The following is a 20521-nucleotide window of genomic DNA, read 5'->3' on the forward strand; positions in this document are numbered from 1 at the left end:
CTGTGCCCTGAAGCAGGGAGGGCATAGATGCAGTAGCCTGGGGCGGATCCCAGCCCAAAGGGGATGGGCAAGGGGCAGACGTGCTATGGGGAGGCTGGTCTCTCCCCTCACACTCCCCAGACCTCTCTGGGCCTAACAGTCATTCAAGAAGAAAGCTGCAAAAGTGTGAGGACCGTGCACCCTGATTCGAGTTTCACAGCTACCCCCTCCACTGGGCTTGGGGGCCTGCGTCAACTGGCACACGCTCCAGGTGCACCTGGACCCCTGGCCTTGGGAGCAGCCCCTGACCCTACGTGTGAGCAGAAGGCAGAGGAGGAGGCCGGGTGCACGCAGCCCTGGGGAGTGCGGAGCATGCTCAGTGCCTGCCTGTGTGCATACTGCCAGCCCAGAGCACTGAGCTGCCATGACTGTTGGTGCCATGGTCCTCTTCCCAGTATGAGGGCGGGGAGAGAGGAGCGGGCGGGGGTGAGGGAAGGGCTGTCCTGTTGCCTCTGGTGAGGCAGGGAGCGTGTGTGGCCTCCATCAGCCCCAGGCAGTGCCTGTAAGTGGAAGGCGAGTGGGCTCAGAGTGGGCTCTCAGGGTGAGCACACGGTTGAGTGCAGAAGGTCCAAGGAAAGAGCTTCAGTCTTGGAAATGGCGTCTCCCTCCACCCACCCAACACATTCAGGGGAGAAGATTGGAGCCCTGCTCACATGTCTGTGGAAGACGAGCTCTGGAGTCAACCTGCCTTTCTAGAGGTGGCTGTGATGCACCCTTCAGACAGCAGACCACTCACATCCCCTTTCTCACTGCAGCTCCCGAGCACGGACCCGCAAGTGACTGAACCCGGCCCCGGGGACCCTGACATCGCTGCGGGCTTCAGCTCACAAGGTAAGTACACCCTCTTTAGTCTGGAACGCTTAAGATGGTAGTCTTCCAGGCCTGTCTCCTCCTCCCTTTTTCTTCTCTTCTCCTCCTGTTACATCCTCTGTCTCCTCCTCTTGAAGGGATGGGAGCTGCCTGAGCCACTCCTGCTAGGTACAGGGGAGGCTCCACACATCCTCCTCCTCTGCCCCAGTGGTCGGACCTGGGAACCTCATACTTTCTCCAGGGGGCTTTGTCCGCCCCCCTCACCCCAGCGCCCTTTCCCTCATGTGTTGTTGTTCAGTCGCTAAGCCCTGTCCAACTCTTTGCGACCCCATGGACTACAGCACACCAAGCTTCCCTGTCCTTCACTATCTCCCAAAGTGTGCCCAAACTCACATCCATTGAGTCAGTGAGGCCATCCAACCATCTTGTCCTCTGTCGTTCCCCTTCTCCTCCTGCCTTCAATCTTTCCCAGCATCAGGGTCTTTTCCAACAGGCTGGCTCTTCACATCAGTTGGCCAAGGGATTGGAGCTTCAGCTTCAGCATCAGTCCTTCCAATGAATATGCAGGATTGATTTCCTTTAGAATTGACTGGTTTGATCTCCTTGAGTCCAAGGGACTCTCAAGAGTCTTCTCCAACACCATAGTTGAAAAGCATCAATCCTTCAGTGCTCAGCCTTCTTTATGGTCCATCCATACACGACTCTCACATCCATACATGACTACTAGAAAAACCATGGCTTTGACTGTACAGACCTTTGTCAGCAAAGTGATGTCTCTGCTTTTGAGTACACTGTCAAGGTTTGTCATAGCTTTTCTTCCAAGGAGCAAGAGCCTTTTCATAGCCAATTTTGAATCAGTTCACCTGTATCTTGTTGGGATCTTGACAGGAATCACATTAAACCTGTGTGGCTATTTGAACAGAATCACTATCTTTTTTTTTTTTTTTTACAATATTGTGTTAATTTCTGCTGTACAGCAAAGTGACTCTGTTATACATATACACACAATCTTTTTTCATATTCTTTTCCATTATGGTTTATCCAAGATAATGAATATAGGTCCCTGTGTCATACATTAGAACCTTCTTGTTTGTCCAGTCTCTACATACTAGTTTGCACCTGCTAATCCCAAACTCCCAGTCCTTCCCACCTCTGACTCCCTCTCCCCCTTGGCAACCACAAGTCTGATCTCTATATCTGAGTCTGCTCCTATTGTGTAGAATAAGTTCATTTGTTCAGTATTTTAGGGAATCACCATCTTTCTAAACCTGAGTCTTCCAAGGCAGGAACACAGCCTGTCTCTGTGGATTTCAGTCTGTGGTTTCACAGTATCATTTTCACCTACAGATCCTGGGCAGTTTTTGTTGGTGTGCATGTTACATGTTTCATTTTCTCTGGAGCAACTGTTATCGGCACTGGATTTACACCTTTGGTTTCTGCATATTCATGGTCAGTATGTGTGACTGACTGTGACTCAGGGGATTCACTCATGCACTCACCTCAAATCGGACAACCTCGCTGAACACATTTATTGCATGCGTGCGTGCTAAGTCACTTCAGTCCTGTCCGACTCTTGGTGACGCTATGGACTGTAGCCCACCAGGCTCCTGTGTCCATGGAATTCTCCAGACAAGAATACTGGAGTGGGTTTCCATTTCCTTCTCCAGGGGATCTTCCTGACCCAGGGATCAAACCCATGTCTCTTGCACTACAGGCAGGTTCTTTACCTTCTGAGCCACCTGGGAAGCCCAAAGATACAGTTACACGACACAAGTCAAGGAGTGGGGGGCGGTGTGCAGAAATGAGAGTTACCAGCCTTGGACCATGAGTTTTTCCTGCAATGTTCTAATTTTTTCAGGTTTCTGTTAACGACATATATACAGAGATAAGTCACATTTGTCTCTCTGTGACTGCATGTCCTTGAGGAACTCAATCACTGGACTTTCACTAACATTGAGAAACTCGGGATCAATTTTGTGTGCATATGTCCCATTTCATCAAATTATATACATTAAATAGATACAGGGCTTTTGCATACAAATTACACCCCAATAAAGCGGTAAAAGAGAAGGGGGGAGTTGGGATCAAAGAGTCCACGGGAATGAATACTATTCAAAAGACTTAACACTCTGCTGGGTAATCTTGAAAAGATTTTATAGTGTTTATGATGACAATGTCTAGGTCTAAACTTTTCTAATGAAACAGGAAAGTGTTCTTTCTTTCCTACATTTATACACTCGATTTGGGGCCCTTGCCCAATTATTTTCTTGGGATAAATTCAGCGAGGAAAATTGCCAAGTCCAGGGGAACATGTGTTTTAGACTTGGGGGTATTGACCACACTGTGTCCTGGAAAGGTTTTATTACAAGTTCATGTTCCCACCAAGGGTGCTTGTTACAAACCCCGGCCCCTCCCAGACATTGTCACTCCTGGGGACCTTAACCACCCTTAAAGGTGAACTTGACACTCACACAGGATTGGGTTTCTATACCTTTTTACATGTTTATCATCAACTTGTAGGTCTGTTTTGGGGTCCATTTTTTCTCTAGCAGTTTTTTTTTTTTAGACTTATAAGAAAAATTAGAGAAGGAATTGGCACCCCACTCCAGCATTCTTTCCCGTGAAATCCTATGGACAGAGGAGCCTGGCATGGAGTTCATGTTCATGGTTTTCCATGTTCCTGTTCATGGAGTCGCAGAGTCAGATACAACTTAGCAACTAAATAACAACAACAAATAAGAAAAATATTTGCTAAATAGAGAAGTGAGGAAATGTGTAAGAGCGACAATTTTCCTATTTATGACAGGCTTGCTTCCCCAGTTCAGGCTTTGTTTCTCAAAGCCTGTTAACGAGGCCTTCACCATATACAAGTTTGCCATTCCTTCTGTTGTCAAATGTATCAGGCTTTTCCTTTATGGTTTCTATCACTATCATGTTTATAAAATCTTTCTCCACCCCATGGCTGCAGGTTTATTGACTGCAGCCTTCCAGGCTCCTCCGTCCATGGGATTTTCCAGGCGAGTACTGGAGTGGGTTGCCATTGCCTTCTCTGATTTTCTTCTTACAGTATCTTAAAGAAGGAAAGTGTTAATGATCCTGAAGAATTTTTCTTTTTTTTTTTGCATGTGATCTGTGAGGTCTGGCTCATCTTTGTTTTTCTGAACGGACAGATGGGACTGATGGTCTCAAACCACCTCTTGAGTGGCAGCGGTGGACAGTGGGGCAGGCGGTGGCTGAGCACAGGTGCTGCTGGACAGGGTCACTTCAGCCAGCTCCCACTTGGCAGCCTGTCACCTCTTTCCCACCCTCTCTCAGCTGTGTGTCCTTGGCCAGGGACTGGGGGTGACTGGGTGGGCCCTGGGCATAGGATGTGCATGGATGTGGGGCACTTGAGACCTCTGGGAATAGAGAGGCTCCCCCAGCACCCACAGGAAGCAGAGGTAAGAACAGATCCCAAAGCTTCCCCTCACCTCCCTGCAGGAGTTCGAGCTGCTGTGGTTCTTATCACGTGTCCCCCAGGTGGGCCACTCAACTTGAACATCTACTTCAGTCAGGAGGCAGGGCAGTGAGGTGGTCCTCAGGCCCTGGTGTGCATACAGGTCTGCTGGGGACCCTGTTTAGATGGATCCTGGTCCAGTCCCGCCTCAGGGCCACCTGTGGAGAAGCAAGGGGTGGAGCCCGGCCTGAGCAGCAGTTCTCACACCTGGGGCATCAGGGCAGCTTGTTCAATACCTGGTGCCAGGCCACCTCCAGAGTGGTCAAGCCTGGGCTAACCCCCTGCCTGATGAGGGGCTGCACTCTGGGCCTGTGTGGGGGCAGACAGGTTCTCAGACCCACTGGGACCTGGCTGGGGGTGCTAGGGTCCCTCAGGCCCCCACCTCTCTCTGCACAGGCCCTGCCCTTGGAGCAAGAGACCCTTCCTGTGCACCTTCCTGTGCTTCAGACTCCCCGCCCCAGGTTGCCCTGGATGGGAGGTGCAGCTGGTTTCTGACTTAGAGTCTCCTGTGGAGCCCATGCCCCTTCTGGAGTGATTCTTGTCCCTCCCCTTCCTTTCCACACAGAGCACTATCAGCCTCACACAATGACAGGGTTTTTTCCAGGCTTGGAGTTTGCGGGGTGGGCTGCACCTGCCCCCTGGGAGGACTCTGGGGAATGCTCTCCCTCATGGTGGGGGGCTCAGTGGTCACCAGCACTAACTCGGGTCCCTTTCTTTGCAGCACTGGCCGACGGCTCCAGCCTCCTGGCCTCCGAGGGCAGCACTGCTCCTGGCCTGAGCCACCTGTCCCCCGACGACCCCACGGGCACCCCGCTGCCTACCCCGCATCCCCACCACACGTCTCCTGAGGGCCCCCACAAGGGCACACGGGTGCGGCCAGGTCCCAGGCGCATGGCCCACTCCATCAGTGACCCCACTTCATGCACGTCCAGGGCGACAGGTACAGCGGCCCCAGCCCCTGTGTCCTGGGGCATGCCTGGCTCTGCCTGGACACCACAGGCCTCATGTCCCCTGGGAGTGGAGTCTAGCCCTGGGCCCTGCCTTGGGCCACGTGGGCAGTGTGAACTTGATGTCCGAAGCCTGGAAGGGAGATGGCCACCCTGCAACTTCTGCTGTGCCCCCACTGAGCTTGCTGCTCAGTCAGGGAGGAGGGCAGGCGGACGGAGGTTTGGGGAGATGACAGCCTTCTGGGCAGGTCTGCCAGCCTTGGCGTTAGCCTGCAGGCTTCACACCAGCTCTGGGGCCCGTGAGACCTCGGGTCAGGCAGAGCCCACAGTCTGTATCTGTCTTTCAGCCTGGGTGACTCCCCACCAGGACCAGCCTGGGTTACACACTGGGAAGTGCCTGTGTCTGCTGAGGGGTCTGGTGGGACAAGGGGCCACGTAAGACCGGGCTGCATCTTAGGGACACCGCTGGACGGGAGTTGTCTGCCAGCCAATGCCACCCCCAGCAGACACGTCATGGGCACCCTGGGTCGGGTCAGCATTGTCCACGTGACATTAGGTGCCCCCAGGATGGGAGACCTGGCCCCAGGGTCCTGTACCTTGCAGCCCAACAGCACGCCCTAGGGGGTCTCATACATCCTGAAGTTGGAGGACCCCCACCTCCTCCTGGGTCTGTGCCACTAAAAGTTGGGGGACCCTTGACCACAAGTACTATCACTGTGGGGACTTGTCCATACAGTGAAAGAAGTCAGAGGAGACCAGTGGTGCCTGGACCGGTCAATGGTCTTGTCCAGCTGAACCCCAGGTGGATTAGATCCCATCCTGCTCCCAGGAGAACCCCACCTCTGCATGGAGCCGGTGTCCACCCAGGCCACTGCCTGAGGTGCTCCACTGGAAAGTACAGGCTGTGCCTCTGCTGCTTCTGGTCAGCACCCCTCCCATCCCTCCTGCACCCCCTGACCAGCTCACCAACCACCTCCCCTAGAACCTTCTCCTGAGGACGCACCAGCAGCTCACGTGCTCCTGGCTCAGATGTTTCTAAGCCCCTTAGGGCTACCACCACCCGATTGGGGTCCCCGCTTCCCACCCCTCCAGTGAAGCTCATGCTCTGCAAACCCTGACATGTTAGGGATGGATCTAAAGAGCAGTGATGGCTTGCTTACAAGCTGTCACCCCTGTGACTGCCTCTCCATGCTGTCACCTCTGACAGTTACTATTTTGTTCATCAAAAGCATATGCCTCCCAGGTGCCTGGACCCCCAGATGTGGATGGGGATTGGGATGAAGGGCTCTGGGCTTGTCAGTGGTGCCGGCCGGCTGCCCTTTTCTGAGGCTGTGCTGAGGAAGTGACAGGCCAGGGGACCTCCTGCCCCGGGTTTATATTCAGGGATCTCCACTGCTGGCCTTACCTCTGATATCCATCTTAGACACAGGAGGGTCACTACAGTATTATCGGGAATTCCTTTCCCCTGGGCTGTGTATTAACTGAACTCTTTCTGGTTAAGGTGACGCCTCTTCACACACCCCATCCTGCAGCCAGGACCTCGAAGCAGGACTGTCCCGAGCAGCACTGGGGACTGGTGAGACACCCCTTTTTTGAAACCCTTTGATAATTTCTGTGCAGGGGGCGGAAGTACCAGTGGTCCTCAGCTGCCTTGTGCCTAAACCCAACCAGCCCCTCCCAGAGTGGTCCAGGTATGTAGAAGCCCCAGCCCTCTGGGTTTGGAAGATGGGCTGGCCTCCACCATTCCCCACTCTCTTGGTGGGCTGTATTAGCGGCTACACCTGATTTATCACTGGTTTTACTGTATTTATGAGTTTCTATTTGGAGGGAGGAGGCCCCCACCCGCCATGTGTGAGTCTAGTACAGTTTCTCATGCTTCATTACCAGGATTGCTCACTGCCACAAAACGCACCCCAGACCACCCAGAATATGTTCTCTTGTGTGACCTGCAACATAGATGGGGCAGGCCAGGCCTTAGGCTGGTCCTTGGCAACTCATCACAGCTGACCGCCTGGAGCTGGATTTCCTTGACGGGGTTCTTTCTGTGGGTCATCCAGAGAGGCCGCGACCCTGCTGAGAGCTGGTGTCATTTCCCTGCCCTTGGCATGGGGCCCCTGGGCCCTGAGCTGGCTGCCTCGAGAGGCATGGCTGCTGTCTGTCCTTGACATGGGGAGGGACTCTCACTGCCCTCTGCCACCCTCAGCTCTGCTCTCCAGGCAGACGTGTGTCCAGATGCCGTCCAGCTCTCAAGGGCAAAGGTCATGGAGCTGGGGAAGGCTGAGAAGGGGCATCACACCCGACCCCCCCCCCAACACACACAATGCTTGCGAATTCCAGCTGAGAACTGAGACCCCTGCCCAGCCCCTATCTCACCAGCCAGCTTTGAATCCCACCCTCCCATCCCCAGCCTTTCAGCTCCAGGAAGCTACAGCCCCTCTAGGTTAACGCAGGCTGAACTCAGGGGTACAAGGGGCCAGGGACAGAGGGACACAGGAAGTGAGGGCCAGGCTGGGACATGGGAATCTGGGCAGAGAGTTTGTCCAAAGCATCCCTGTGTTTGCTTTTCAAGGAATTCTTGGATGGCTGCCTTCTGTTTTGTGTCAGTTGTTCTCAGGTTGTCTCTTTCCCCTAATTTTCAGCGACCCTGTCTCACTCGATCACGGCCGCCTGCGCCTGTCGGCACCAGCTCTCACCCAGGGAACCAGACGCCTGGAAAGCAGACCCACGGTCAACGCCAGAGGCCTTACAGACAGTTTCCAAAGAGCGGCTGCGCTCCCTAGTGGACAGCAAGGCCTTTGAGGACGCCAGGGTCTTGGTGGCAAAGTTCTTGGAGCACTCGAGCAGCTCCCTGCCCGTGGAGGTGAGGCATGTGGTGGGGTCTGCCCGCTCGGCTGTGCCCCCTGAGGAGTGCCTCATGGAGGAGGCTGTCCTCAGCACCCATGTCCTGGGCCAGCTGTGACAGCGCCTCCGTCTGGGCATGGACACAGATGCGGATGAACTGGTGCCTGAGTCCCCATGGGGGCACCGGGCCTGTGGGGAGAGGCTGCGATCCAGGGTGGCTCAGGCAGGAAACAGCTGCTCTGCTCTGGACGAGAACCCTGTCCGCTGTTCTCTGGGGGTGACACTTCCTACCTAGCCCAGTGACACAGCAGACGACTCTCCTGTGTCCCTCGTGAATCCTTGGTGCTGTCAGGCAGATGGCGCCTTGAACGAGCTGAGCAACAGGAATCCAGTGACAGGGTCATGCATCTAGCTGAACTGAAGTATCTTCAAGGTTCAGGCCGTGGAGGAGCAGGATCCTCCCCACCCCTGACTTAATTTAGTGTTTAAGCGGGTCAAGCAGGGCGTCAGGCAGTGAGTCCATTTTCCCTTGTGGTTTGTATCCACGATCTACCCTGTATCAGATGCTGATTGTTAAGGAAATTAAGTAATTCTAGCCCAGACGGCATCCTGGGCTCAGCCATCTGCCCGAAGGGCAACACGGCCACCACATCTGGTGAACACATACACAATGAGGGACACCCCAGTGGCCTGGCCACCCTGGGGGACAGACGGCTGTGACTAGGGGCTCTGAAAGACCACCATCACATCTCCTTGGCAACCTCTCCCTGTTCCACCCACCACCAACCAGAGCATCTTCCCTGCTTCCTCTCTGGCAGCTTCTTCGCTGTCTTTTTAACCGGCTCGGCACAGAGCACTTTGTCCTGGAACAGCAAGCCCCTGTGCATACCCCCGGGGTTTTCCCGCATCCGCCTTGGCCCAGCTGGCTTCAAGGGATCTCATGACCCAGAGCAGCCCCTTCCCCAGCTGAACAGCGGCCACATCTTCTTTGGAAGATGCAAGCTGTCCATCCCTTTCCATAAACCCCACCCTGAGTGTGCAAAAGCCTCCTTGGGGGCCCTGGATCTTTGTGCCACCCCCCTGGACCCCTGGCTCTGGTGATCTCAGCAGCAGCTACTTCTCAACCATGGCCCCAAGGCAGCACCATCCTCAACTTTCTGCAGCCACAGGGACACCTGTGTCATCCTGGACTGTGGCTGGTGGCCCCTGTGGGACAAGACAACTGAATCCCACAGTCCTCAACCAGGAGCCCACGGGCCCAACACGAGGACTGTGGGGGTTGGGCCAGGTAGGGCGCCCACCACTGCCAGGGGTCCAGCAGCCTGGGGCCAGTGTGCTGGGGTGTGTCAGGGAGTGGGAGAGGGTGGCTAGGGGAGTGTTTCCAGCCCAGACACGCAGAGGAGCCCCTGGACCCCGAGGTAGGAAGCCCAGGTGACGGTCAGCTGTGAACACTTTGTTTCAGTCACATTATCATTGATCACTGCCTCCCAGAGGTAAGAACTGGACCAATATCTACTCAGGCCTCTGATGACAGCCGGAACTTCTCCACTCAAGACATCCCAGAGATGAATTTATGAGCACTTTATCCAGACTGTAAAATGAAAATCTCTTAATTTTTCTCAGCTAAGGGCTTTTGAAGTCCCCAAAGCCACTCTCTCTGTAGGTAAAGTAAATTGATGGGTTTTTCCAAGGGGCCTCCCCTGAGCCTCCAGCCTGCACCTCTTCATCTGGGCCTCTGCGAGGTGGCAGCCAGAGCTTCATAGGCTGCAGGGGCTCACCCGGGTGGGCAGAGGGGCCCACATCAGGCTTGGGGGCTCACACAGCGGATCCCCAGGCTAAACCTGCAGTCTCAGATGTGGCTGTCGCTCGAGTGAGGCTTGACCTTGTGGGCATCGGAACTGTCACTGAGCAGCCGGACAGGTGACCTCCCAGGAGGCCTGGTCTGGTGCTCCGTGTCCTCTGCATCCCCTCCCTGCACGGAGACACATCTCCTGCCTCTGAACACCTGACGCAGCCTGTGCCTGCTCAGGTGGGCACTCTGGCCCAAAGCCCGTCATCTAGGTGTTCTCAATGCTCAGTCCTCAGACACCTTCTCACACTCAGTGTTTGTGGATGAGGACTCTGCATTGAGTCCTGCTCCACTGGACTAGCACCTCCTGAGGGCCTGGCGACCACGTGGGCTCCCACAGGCCCTGGCTCCTAGCTTCCAGGAAAGGTCCCAGGAAGAGAGCGGTGCCTGGCAGCGGGCTGGGGCCTCAGCACCTTCAACCCTACTCTGCTCCTTGACATCCGGGAACCAGGGTCCCTGCATCGAGCACCCTGAGCCCCAGGCCATGTGGGTGCCTGGCCACAGGGAAAGCTGGTTCCTCCATCACTGTTGCACCCGCGCCCACTCAGCCCTGTGCTGCCTGCCCTGGCTGACTGCCAATAGGCGGGCTGCCAAGGGCTATGGTGGAAGCCGAGGCACAGGATGCCCCCTGCACGGGGTCTGGTGCCACTGCTCCCGTGACTACCCGTCTTTCCCCAGAGGGCCGTCTTACCTCGGAGCCAGAGCCTGTCAGGACACTGCCATCAGACCCCCCAAACCCCAGGCACCACAGGGATGCTGAGACGGGGGCATGCTGGACCCTAAATCTTTGTCAAACAGCAGGGAGCTTTTCCTTCCCCAGGGACCACAGGGATGCTGAGATGGGGGCATGCTGGACCCCAAATCTTTGTCAAACATCGGGGAGCTTTCCTTTCCAAGGACTTATGGGCCCCTTCAGCTGGCAACGGCGATACAAATTAAATTCTTGTAACAAACCATGGAAAAGAAATCTCATTTTAAATGGATGTTTTTCTCCTCTTGGCTGTACCAATCCACAGATGCTGCTATGAAGGCAGAATTTATAGGAAATTGTTTTCAAGCCTGTTTGTACAACTGGCAGGCTGTATTTAATGTACCTCAAGGTGTTTTCATAATGATTAGTGTTTTAATAAAAGCTATTTCTGGCCTCTGTGTCTCTGAGGTCTGACTAGGACAGACAGACTCAGAACCATGTGTCACCGCTGGTGACCAGGTCCCGAGCCAGGGTCAGGCTGGACAGCCAGCAAGGGAGTGTGACCACCCCTGGCCCCTGACATGCATTTCCTAACATGCTCCTGGAGACAGGGACAAGACAGGTGCCTAGACACAGGTAGATCCCACAGATGCTGGCCTCTAGCTATCCCTCTGTGAGATGCACCCTAGCTTCTGGGAGGGATTGCAGCTGGCCTAAAGCCCTCTTAAATTTTGTTTTTATGTGTTACTGTTTGATGGGGCACCTGTCCCCACGTCATTTGCTAGCTATGGGTTTCCCCACTGCAGCCTGTTCACCTACCTCATCCGGCGCACTGCAGAGCTGGCCCCCTGGGGCCCCTGAGCTGAGGCCTCTGCCCTCCAGCTCTCACTGCATAGTGTGGTCCAGCCCTGGCTATTAGCTCACAGCATGGAGCCAGAATCCCAGCCAGAGAAGGGGCCCTGCTTGTCCAGTGTCCCCGGCTAACATGCTGGACACAGACCAGTGCTTCTGACCAAAGCCCAGGCTCACCCTGCCTCCCCATGCCACAGGACAATGACCACGAAGTGTAGCCAGTGATGGTCAGTCCTGTTGTTACACTAGATGGGTTGCAGAGCAGCCGCAGGCAAGGAGCCGGTGCTGCGAGTGGGCCAGCTTCCTTTTCTATCCACACACATGCCTCTACAGAGGCGATTCCAATCTAAGCCAGCCCAAACCCCCCGTCCCTGCTCTCCCTTGACCAGTTCATGCCCAAAGTCCTCCCACCCAGTGAGAAGACCCCCTCCCAGAGATGGACAGAGAGGCGCGGACTCAAAGGGAAGCTAGGCGGCTGTGTCCCTGTCAACAAACCAGCCGCAGGACAGCTTTCCATCATGACCTCGGGTTTATTAGTGGTATTAGCGAGTCTTCCCAAGGTCGGCGGCATGCAACACACAGGTCACCCTCATCCAGTGGTCCTAGAGCTTAGTTACCGCATGGTAAGGCTTCTTAAGTCACAGTGTTTTCTTCAAGGCCTGGGCCCAAGAGAGAGACTTCCAGACAGAACAACATCGGTGATCACTGAGCTCTGCAGGCGGGGCTAGACTACGCTGCACTTGATCTACACGCAAGGAACGCTGCCGCTAACAGCGAAGAGACCAGACGTGGGGCCCCAGGGACCACAGGTGTCCGGTGTGGGTCTGGTGTCTGAGGCGAGAGCACATGTGTGGATGCGTGTATGCAGAGATTGTGATGAGGCAGTTGGCCCACAGTGGCGGGAGGCTGCCCAGGGGCATGTAGGGACCAGTGGACAGGTGAGCATGGACAGCAGGTGTGGTCATAGATCGTCAGAAAAGCCTACTGTCTGAAGAGTGGCTTGTTGTCAGATAAGAGTCAAAACGGTGATATTGTCTAAGTGTGGAGTCTTGAGGTTGTGGACATCACCCTTCATGTAACTCGGGGACGTCTCGTTTCTCAGAAACACGATCACCCGGCTTCAGTGACCGGTCACATCGTGAGAGCTGGCCGCCCACGCTCAGCTGTTGGGCACCCTCCCTGCAGGAGCCTGAGCCCCTGCAGAGGGTGGGGGCACTGCCGCTGCCCCCCACCCTGAGCTCGCTCTCCCCACCAGGGCTCCCTGCACAGCCGTGGCCAGAGGTCCCCATGTCCGCCCTGCACACTGGCTCCGCACCACACGGAAGTACAGACAAGCCCTCACCCATCGCAGTGAAAAAACTCGGGATGTGGCAAAACACTGGACTGTTCTACAGAGACTGCTTCCTGGCATCCTCCTTGAATTCAGACATACCCCTTTTAGTCCAAAAAATAAAAGTGGGTGGTGAGGGCATGCCCTTCAGCAGAGCTGGTGTCCTCGGGTGCGCTGTGGGGTCAGGGGTCAGGTCCTGGGTCCGGCTCCCGCTCATCAGGGTGCAGGCAGGCAGCCTAGATGTACAGCGGGGTCTCCTGGCCTGTGAGCAGTCTGAACATGGCAGCAGGCATGGTCTTCATGTGGATCTGCCGATGAGAGAGAGAGGTCAGGGGCTGACCCGGCCCTCCCTGCTTCCACCTCTCCCTCCCCTCCATGCACCCCAAAAACAAGCACCACAAGGCCAGTGGTGCCCAAGCACCCTGAGCACGTCCTGTGTAAATTGCCAGCATCCAAGGAAAGGAAGAATGACCTACCCGAGGTCACCACCCCAGATGGCGACTCAGAAAGCGTTTACTGCCCCTGCAGATGGTGATCTGGGCTCCCATCCGGGCCTTTAGAGGGTTTTCCATGAGGTCAAGGTCTGTTCTTCCCTTCACCTCAACCTGACACCGGCTGGGTGAAAAGCTGGACTTTGCCCACGGGAAGGGCAGGCCCGGATGCCCAGATCTTCTTAGAAATGGCAAGGGGCAAGTTTTGCCTCAGCAGGAGAACCAGAGGCTCACACACGCAGAGCACGTGTGCTGGGGGTGGAACCTGGCCTCAGTCACTGGCACCAAGGAGGCTGGGCCACCTGCAACACGCAGACAGCTGCCCAAGGAGGCCTACCGTGCGGGATACATACCCCAACTCCCGTCAAGGCCCTGGGCTCTGCTCCTGCTTCCTCTGAGCATCCTGCTCCCCAAGCCAGCCTGGACCCGGCCATACTCAGGCCCCTGTGGGTGGCTGTGGCTCTAGAGGCCGGGCTGGCCAATCTCCAGGAGAGGGGCCGGGGTTGCAGTCCACCCCCAGGTTGGGCAAGCAGCTCTCAGGCCTCGTCTGAGTGACCCTGACAGGCCAACCTGGCTGATAGGTTTTCTGACCACAGACTCCCACCAGCAGCCCCACCACTAGGATCTGTGTGATCCAATTAGCTGTTCCCTCCTTTGTCAGCCTGTGAGGGTTTTTCCCATCAGAAGGTTCATTCTCTGTATTTCCTCAATCAGAAACCCACCCCCAAGGCCCAGCAGAACACCAGCTCTAGCTGATCAGCAGCTCATTTCCCAAACATGTTCGGCAATGATGGGAAACGCAGACAGACACTGTCACTCCCAGAGCCAGCCAGTCCAGCGCGAGGTCCACCCAGGCTGAAGGGCTTCCCGCCCTGGCCCGCATTCCAGCATCCCTGATAACCATCACCTTGGGTCTGGAGAGGCGGAAGCATTTCTCCAGCTGCCTACCCCCACACCTGCTCCCCACCCTCCACTCTCCCACACTACTGATTCCCTAAGAACCATAAGGCTGATGGCTGCCCCCAAGCATCTACTTAGGAAAATTGGATTCTACTTTCTCCAAAGCCATTTGTAAAAGGCAGCCAGCAATGCCTACCTGGCCCCTCCTTCCTAAGATTCAGCATACGCCCCTACTTGGGAAGGGTAACTACCGCCCACCCCAAGCCTTCTGTGCCTAGTCCCTCAGTCATGTTCGACTCTTCACGACCTCATGGATTGTAGCCCATCAGGCTCCTCTGTCCATTGGATTCTCCAGGCAAGAATACTGGAGTGGGTTGCCATGCTCTCCTCCAGGGGATCTTCCCGACCCAGAGACTGAACCCACGTCTCCTGCACTGCAGGCTGATTCTTTACTGTCTGAACCACCAAGGAAGCCTGAAGAATACTGGAGTGGGTAGCCTATCCCTTCTCCAGGGGATCTTCCTGACCCAGGAATCAAACCGGGGTCTCCTGCATTTCACGTGAAGACCCTGGTCTGATTGTTTAGACTGTTTACCAGCTACCAGGGAAGCCCCCTCCCCCCAGCCCTGGGACTTTCAAAAAACCTGAGTAGGCCCCCGTGACCCCAGGAAATGTGTCCTGACTGATGCAATCCGAAGACCCCTCCAGGATAGAGCACCCACCCACCCACTTACCCCCAGGCTGTGAAGAGGAAGCCATGCTCCCACACTGCCCCAGAGCCCTCCCTCCGCACATGGCCCCTGGGGTCCCCACCACCCTCAGAATCAAACCCAAACTCCCCGCCCAGCACCTGCCTTCAGACCCGTCCCTGTGCCACCCACCTCTCTGCTCTGTCTTGTCTGCTCCTTCTGTACTGTGATCACCCAGGCTTCTCCCAGGGAGACCCTCACCTGTTCGCCCTGACTGCCTGCGACACACAGCCGTATACCCCGCCCCATACTGGGGAGGCCTCTGTGCCAACACTGGGCTGGCACTCCCCCAGCACCTACATCTCCCTCAAGGCACCCTGCTCCCTCGTGAGCTCCCCCTTGAAACTCCCACCCGGTGCCCATCCTCACACCAGCCTCGTGCCTATGCCAGAGAGCAGCAGAAAAACGCAGGGAGGGCTGGAGCCAGCACAGTAGGAGGGGGCAGTGCAGCAGGGCCAGCCTTCAAGTCTCCACCCAGTGCCCACCCATCCTGTTTACCGCACAGGTAACCAGAGCGAGGAGAGGACGCTGAACCCCGCCTACCATGGGCTCCCCCAGGAGATACAGCCCAGCTCAGCTGACTGGCCCCTGAGGGGCTCTCGGAGGTCCCAGTGTACCTACTTGCCCTTGGGAATTTGATGTCAGGTCCTAGAGACCTTTGGGTCCCGAGAGCCCAGTTCTGGCTTCAGGCAGTGACCTCTCACCTCTCCCACCGAGTTGGACAGCGCCTGAACGATCTTCTCGTGCGCAGTGGCCACCACACTCTGCCCATTGATCTCGATGATGCGGTGGCCGACGCGGACACCACCCCGCTCCGCGATGCCACCACGCATGAGGCTGCAGATCTAAGTGACACAGGGTGGGGTTGGGGTGTCCCGTCAGTTAAGTGTCCCTGCCCTGCCTGCCAGCCTCCTCCTGCCCCCAAAGGTGAGGAGAATTAACCACCAGAAGGATGAAGCCCTCAGGACAGATGCCCCTATAAATGCTCTGCTGACTCACAAACAGAGATTAATGATTTAGAATGTGCTTGGAAATGGCTGTGGGAGAATCTGCCCCTCCATCCTGGGGCCTCTGCTCCTGGATCGCAGTGGTACACAAGTAAAGCCCGTTCTGGAAGATTCTCCAGCAGCCACTCTGCTCTTTCTAGTGAAGACAGTCACTGCTACCCCAGCCAACAAATGTACCTCCCCACACTCCTGCACCAGGTAGTGACGGGGGAAACTGTCTCCTTGGCAGTCCTGTTTCTGGGACACTCTCCTGTTGTGTTCCCAGAGGGAGGGGACATACACAGCCCCCTCACCTGACACTATGCACCCTATAACCTCCTCCTGGGCTGGCCTAAGCAATGTGGAAATGACCAGCCTCCTCTCTTCTGTCCTCTGTGGTGAAGTCCCAGACTACTGGGACCTCTGCCGAAGGAACCACCCAGGAAACAGAACTGGTACGGATCAAAGAAAAGGTGGGACTCTGGAGGGAAGAGTCCTGGCTGAGGAACAGGCAGTTTCAGCCAGACCAACATTTATACAACTAGCATCATCTACTGCTGGAGGCCCGCCTGTCCTGCCTCCAGTGCCTGGGGTCACGGCTGGCACAGTGCTGGAACTGCAAGCGAAGCTCGGAATGGGCAAGTGAATGAATGAGTGAATGAATAAGCACAGGAATGAGCAGGTGTCTTTCGCACGCCTGACTCTGACCCGCTGTGTGCGGGTCCCAAATGCAGAGGAAGGAAGGCTCTGGCCTCCACTCCAAAGCAGGGGTCTACAGAGAACACCACCACCGGGATGGGGTGCCCCAGGGGCCTGGAGGGACCCATTCCACCCACACGCTGGCCCACCCACCCTGCCTGGCCTGGCTGCTGGCCGGGACCTGCTCCATCAGACAGGAGCTGTCCTGGGGCAGGGGGTCTGGGGGCACGCAGACAGCTGCCCCCGCCCCCTGCACCAGCCATCCACGGGCATGGCGGAGGCTGCCGAGGGCCAAGCGGACTCACGATGCCGTTCTGAACACTGAAACCCAGCTGGTATTTGAGGTCTGGCCGCTTGATGAGGACAGTGGTGACTGGCGGGCAGCTGACGATGTTGAGCTTCACCTGCGTCTGGTTCTTCAGACCCTGTGAGCAGGAACACGAGAGCCTGAGATGCTGCTAGAAAGACAAGCTCTGGGGCCTGGGCTGGGGGTGAGCTGGTTGCAAGGCAGAGCCCTAGGCACAGAGGGACAGAGGCAGATCCCTCTGGGCACCCAGGTCCCCCTGTGCGTGGATGCAGGCCTCACCCTGACCCGATGCAGGGGTGCCGGCCATCCCAGGCGGCAGTGTGTGTCGGGGCTCCCTGTGCTCTGGTGTGCCCTTTGACCTGGGCAAGTAAAAGCTGCCCCCAGGGCCAGAGGCCAGGCTCTGAGCACCCCTGTGCACAGCCAAGAAGCTGGCACCTGGTCACCCTCAGGGGTCACGAGAGGGGCCCTCACTAGGCTGCATGCAGGAAATTTCCTTTTTGCAAAGACAGTGAGGGCCCCATCCAGAAAACAAAGTGTCCTCCAAAGAAGGACCCTCGTGCTGGGGGCAGGGCAAGGAAATCTGCCAGCGGGAGGCTCGTGTCTGCACCAAGACAGGCCAGTTCAAGCCAAGGGCCACCTCAGGCCCCAGGGAGCACTGAAAGCTGCAGCCACAGTCCTGGGACTCAGTGGAGGGAGGGGGAGGGGCCTGGCCTGAGCATGGCTGCAGGGAGCTCCTCCCCCATGCACATGCATGCACACACGCATACGCACGCATACACACAAGCTTCCATCACAGCCCAGGTGAGAAATTTGCCCAGGAGCTTCCTGGCCAGCCCAGCCTCAGCACCTCTGATGGAGGCCTCTTATATGTCTCTCTCTCTAGCTACATGATACCCACTGGGTCCCCAGGTCCAGAAGCCAGCTCACAGAACATCTGTGAGTGACAGTGGGGTAGGGGTCCATCCTCCAGCCCCGAGACCACAGTGTATCATTTGTTGAGACACCTGCAGGTCCTCCAGTCAGATGGGGAGAGCAACACCCCAGCTCAGATCCAGGCTGGGGACCCACCTCCTCAGGTGCCCAGGAGGTGTGACTGTCAGTGAAAAGTCCCAGGCAAACCAGGACAGCCTGGTCCAGCTACAGGTCCTCAGGCCTTTCCTGGGATCACTGTGGTTCAGGAGCCAGCTAAGTGAGAGTGGACAGCACCTCCCTCAAGATCCCCACTGTGGAGGTGGGGGGCAAGTCCCTCTTTGATTTGTCAGGGACGTGGTGCAGTTTTGGGTTCAAAGTCGCTGGGTGGGTCTCTCTGGGCTCAGCCTCCCTGAGGGTCAGTGGGGATTACAAAGCATCAGGGATAAAGCAAGCGGCCCCGTGCCCACCTTGATGATGCCCTGGCAGGTGGCAAGTGGCAGCCCCACCAGACTGGTGCCATTGATGGACATGATCTGATCACCGATGCTCAGCTTCCCCGAGCGGGCGGCCGGGCCTCCATTCATCATGTTGGCCAGGATCACAGTGGGCAGGATGGAGCCCCAGCCCGACTCCACCACCACCACACCCAGGATTTCACCCTTGTGCTTCTCCAGCTGCAGCTGAAAAGGAATCGGCAGAGTAAGAGGGCCCTACCTGAGACGGGGCTAGGGTAGGCCTCTGCCCAGCACCCACAGAAGGACCAGTCCTACCCGGGCCCTCCAAACCAAGGCCACAAATCCTGGCCCACCAGCCATCCCCCTGGCCTCTCCCAGCTCCAGCTCCCAAGCCCTCTCAGGGCCCACCCCACCATCCTATGAACCCAGAGCACAGACCACCCCCAGCCCCAAGCTTGGCTCCAGTGTCCACGCTCTCCTCACCTTCCCAGACCCACAGAGGCTAGAGGCACATTTTCAGAATCCAGATGCAAACCCTGCCAGGCCTCCAAACTCATCTAGAAAAGTCCTTCATTTTCTCTCCACCTCTCAGATCACTCTCAGAGAGCTGCCTGTCAAGCACTCATTCACTCAGCAACAAGCCAGGATTGTTCACCCATTCACAAGCAGGCAGGGTACAGGCCACCCTGGGATTCGCTCCTCTGTCTCAGGAGAACTTTCTAGAGAGCCCTGAGCAAGCCCATGGGAGCCTGCCAAGGCCCCACTATGGGAGGCTCCCTAGCCCACTCCCACATGCCATCCAGAAACAGCACCAGGGGCTAAGCCCCTGGCTAAGAGCAGCAGTAAAGGGCACAAGTTCAGAGTCATTAAGACGGACTACCGGCAGTTCCTCTGCTCTAACAGCACCACACTCTTCACATACAAGTACTCGCTGCAAAGGTGGAAGCCAGAGGGACACTGGCCACACACCAGGAAGGCTTACCCCGGCCCCCTGCCCAAGAGCCCCTTCCCGTCCCCGGTCACCCACCTCCTTGCAGTTCTCCGAATTGGAGAAGTGGATGAGGTCATCGTTGTACATCTCCTGGGTGTTGATGATGTCACTGTACTCCTTCTGGCTCAGATCCTCGGGGTTGATGCCGTTTGCCCGCAGGAACTCCTGGTAGGCCACGCTGAAGGCTTGGCCAATGGACTGGGCGATGAGCTGGGCCTGCAGGAGAGGGGAGGGGATGGAAGAGGGTCGGCCACTGGAGACAGGCAGGCACACAGGCCTGGATGGGATTGGGAGGGGAGCCCTGCCTGGGCTCCAAGGAGCTGCAGAGAAATGTGGCCCAGGTCTCCGTCGGGGGAGCCCTTCTGCTGCCAGGCACCCTGCCTGCCCCTACCCAAGCTGCCCTAAACCTCAGACATCCTAAGATAAAGCCTATGTCCAATAAAGTCTGAGGAGATTATGAATTATTTGCTAATGACCATAATTCTGTTGCTTTCCCTGGTGACTGTGTTGTATTTTCTTTCCACTCATCTTATTCCAAATGCAGCCTGGAGGTGCGTCCTGTCGGGGAGCATCACAGAGGCTGTCAGTCATCCACCCAGTATTTATTTCTCCACAGCAGCAGAACCCAGTCCATCGGGGCGGGAGTGGGGGCAGGATGTGTGCCAGTCACTCTCATGGGGGTGTGGATGTGCCAAAGTGAGGCCAATGAGAAGCCTGGGCCCTTGGGGACAGGGCACAGGGCAAGGCACAGAGCAACTCACTTCTTTCTACTTCTCTTTTTCTAATATATATATATATACACACACATATATGTGTATATATATATTTTGGCCATGTCACACAGCAGGTGGGATCTTAATTCCCTGCTCAGGGATTGAACCCATGCCCCTTGCAATGGAAGTGTGGAGTCTTAACCACTGAACCACCAGGGATGTCCCCACACTTCTTTCTACATCGACGGGACCATTTCTTTTTTTTTTTTTAATTTATTTATTTATTTAGTTAGTTAGTTTTGCTTTTTTTTGTTTGTTTGTTTTTTATTTTTTATTTTACTTTACAATTCTGTATTGGTTTTGCCATACATTGACATGAATCCACCACGGGTGTATATGCGTTCCCAAACATGAACCCCCCTCCCACCCCCCTCCCCACAACATCTCTCTGGGTCATCCCCGC

The 20521-nt window shown here is 56.2% G+C and overlaps 2 protein-coding genes across 5 annotated transcripts in view; one reads left to right on the forward strand and one right to left on the reverse strand.

The window, feature by feature from the left end:
- The window catches only part of FAM189A1 (family with sequence similarity 189 member A1), a 248225-nt gene extending 237098 nt beyond the window's left edge, over positions 1–11127 (forward strand). For both annotated transcript variants that reach the window (XM_040257388.1, XM_040257389.1), the window contains 4 exons: positions 795–870; positions 5067–5285; positions 6794–6868; positions 7932–11127. In XM_040257388.1, coding sequence (XP_040113322.1) covers positions 795–870; positions 5067–5285; positions 6794–6868; positions 7932–8251 — 690 coding nt within the window. In that variant the 3' untranslated portion in view covers positions 8252–11127. The remainder of the gene's footprint in view (positions 1–794; positions 871–5066; positions 5286–6793; positions 6869–7931) is intronic.
- Positions 11128–12035: 908 nt separating this feature from the next.
- APBA2 (amyloid beta precursor protein binding family A member 2) overlaps positions 12036–20521 on the reverse strand; it is a 361135-nt gene continuing 352649 nt past the window's right edge. For 2 of the 3 annotated variants that reach the window (XM_040257406.1, XM_040257407.1), the window contains exons 9-13: positions 19382–19561; positions 18367–18579; positions 16986–17105; positions 15700–15840; positions 12039–13163 (exon numbers count right to left, since the gene is read on the reverse strand). In XM_040257406.1, the coding sequence (XP_040113340.1) occupies positions 13092–13163; positions 15700–15840; positions 16986–17105; positions 18367–18579; positions 19382–19561 (726 nt within the window). In that variant the 3' untranslated portion in view covers positions 12039–13091. Of the gene's footprint in view, positions 13164–15699; positions 15841–16985; positions 17106–18366; positions 18580–19381; positions 19562–20521 lie in introns of all 3 variants that reach the window. The other variant, XM_040257405.1, reaches the window with a different exon arrangement.

This window comes from Oryx dammah, unplaced genomic scaffold (assembly GCF_014754425.2).
Source record: "Oryx dammah isolate SB20612 unplaced genomic scaffold, SCBI_Odam_1.1 HiC_scaffold_16, whole genome shotgun sequence".
NCBI classification, from domain to species: Eukaryota; Metazoa; Chordata; class Mammalia; order Artiodactyla; family Bovidae; genus Oryx; species Oryx dammah.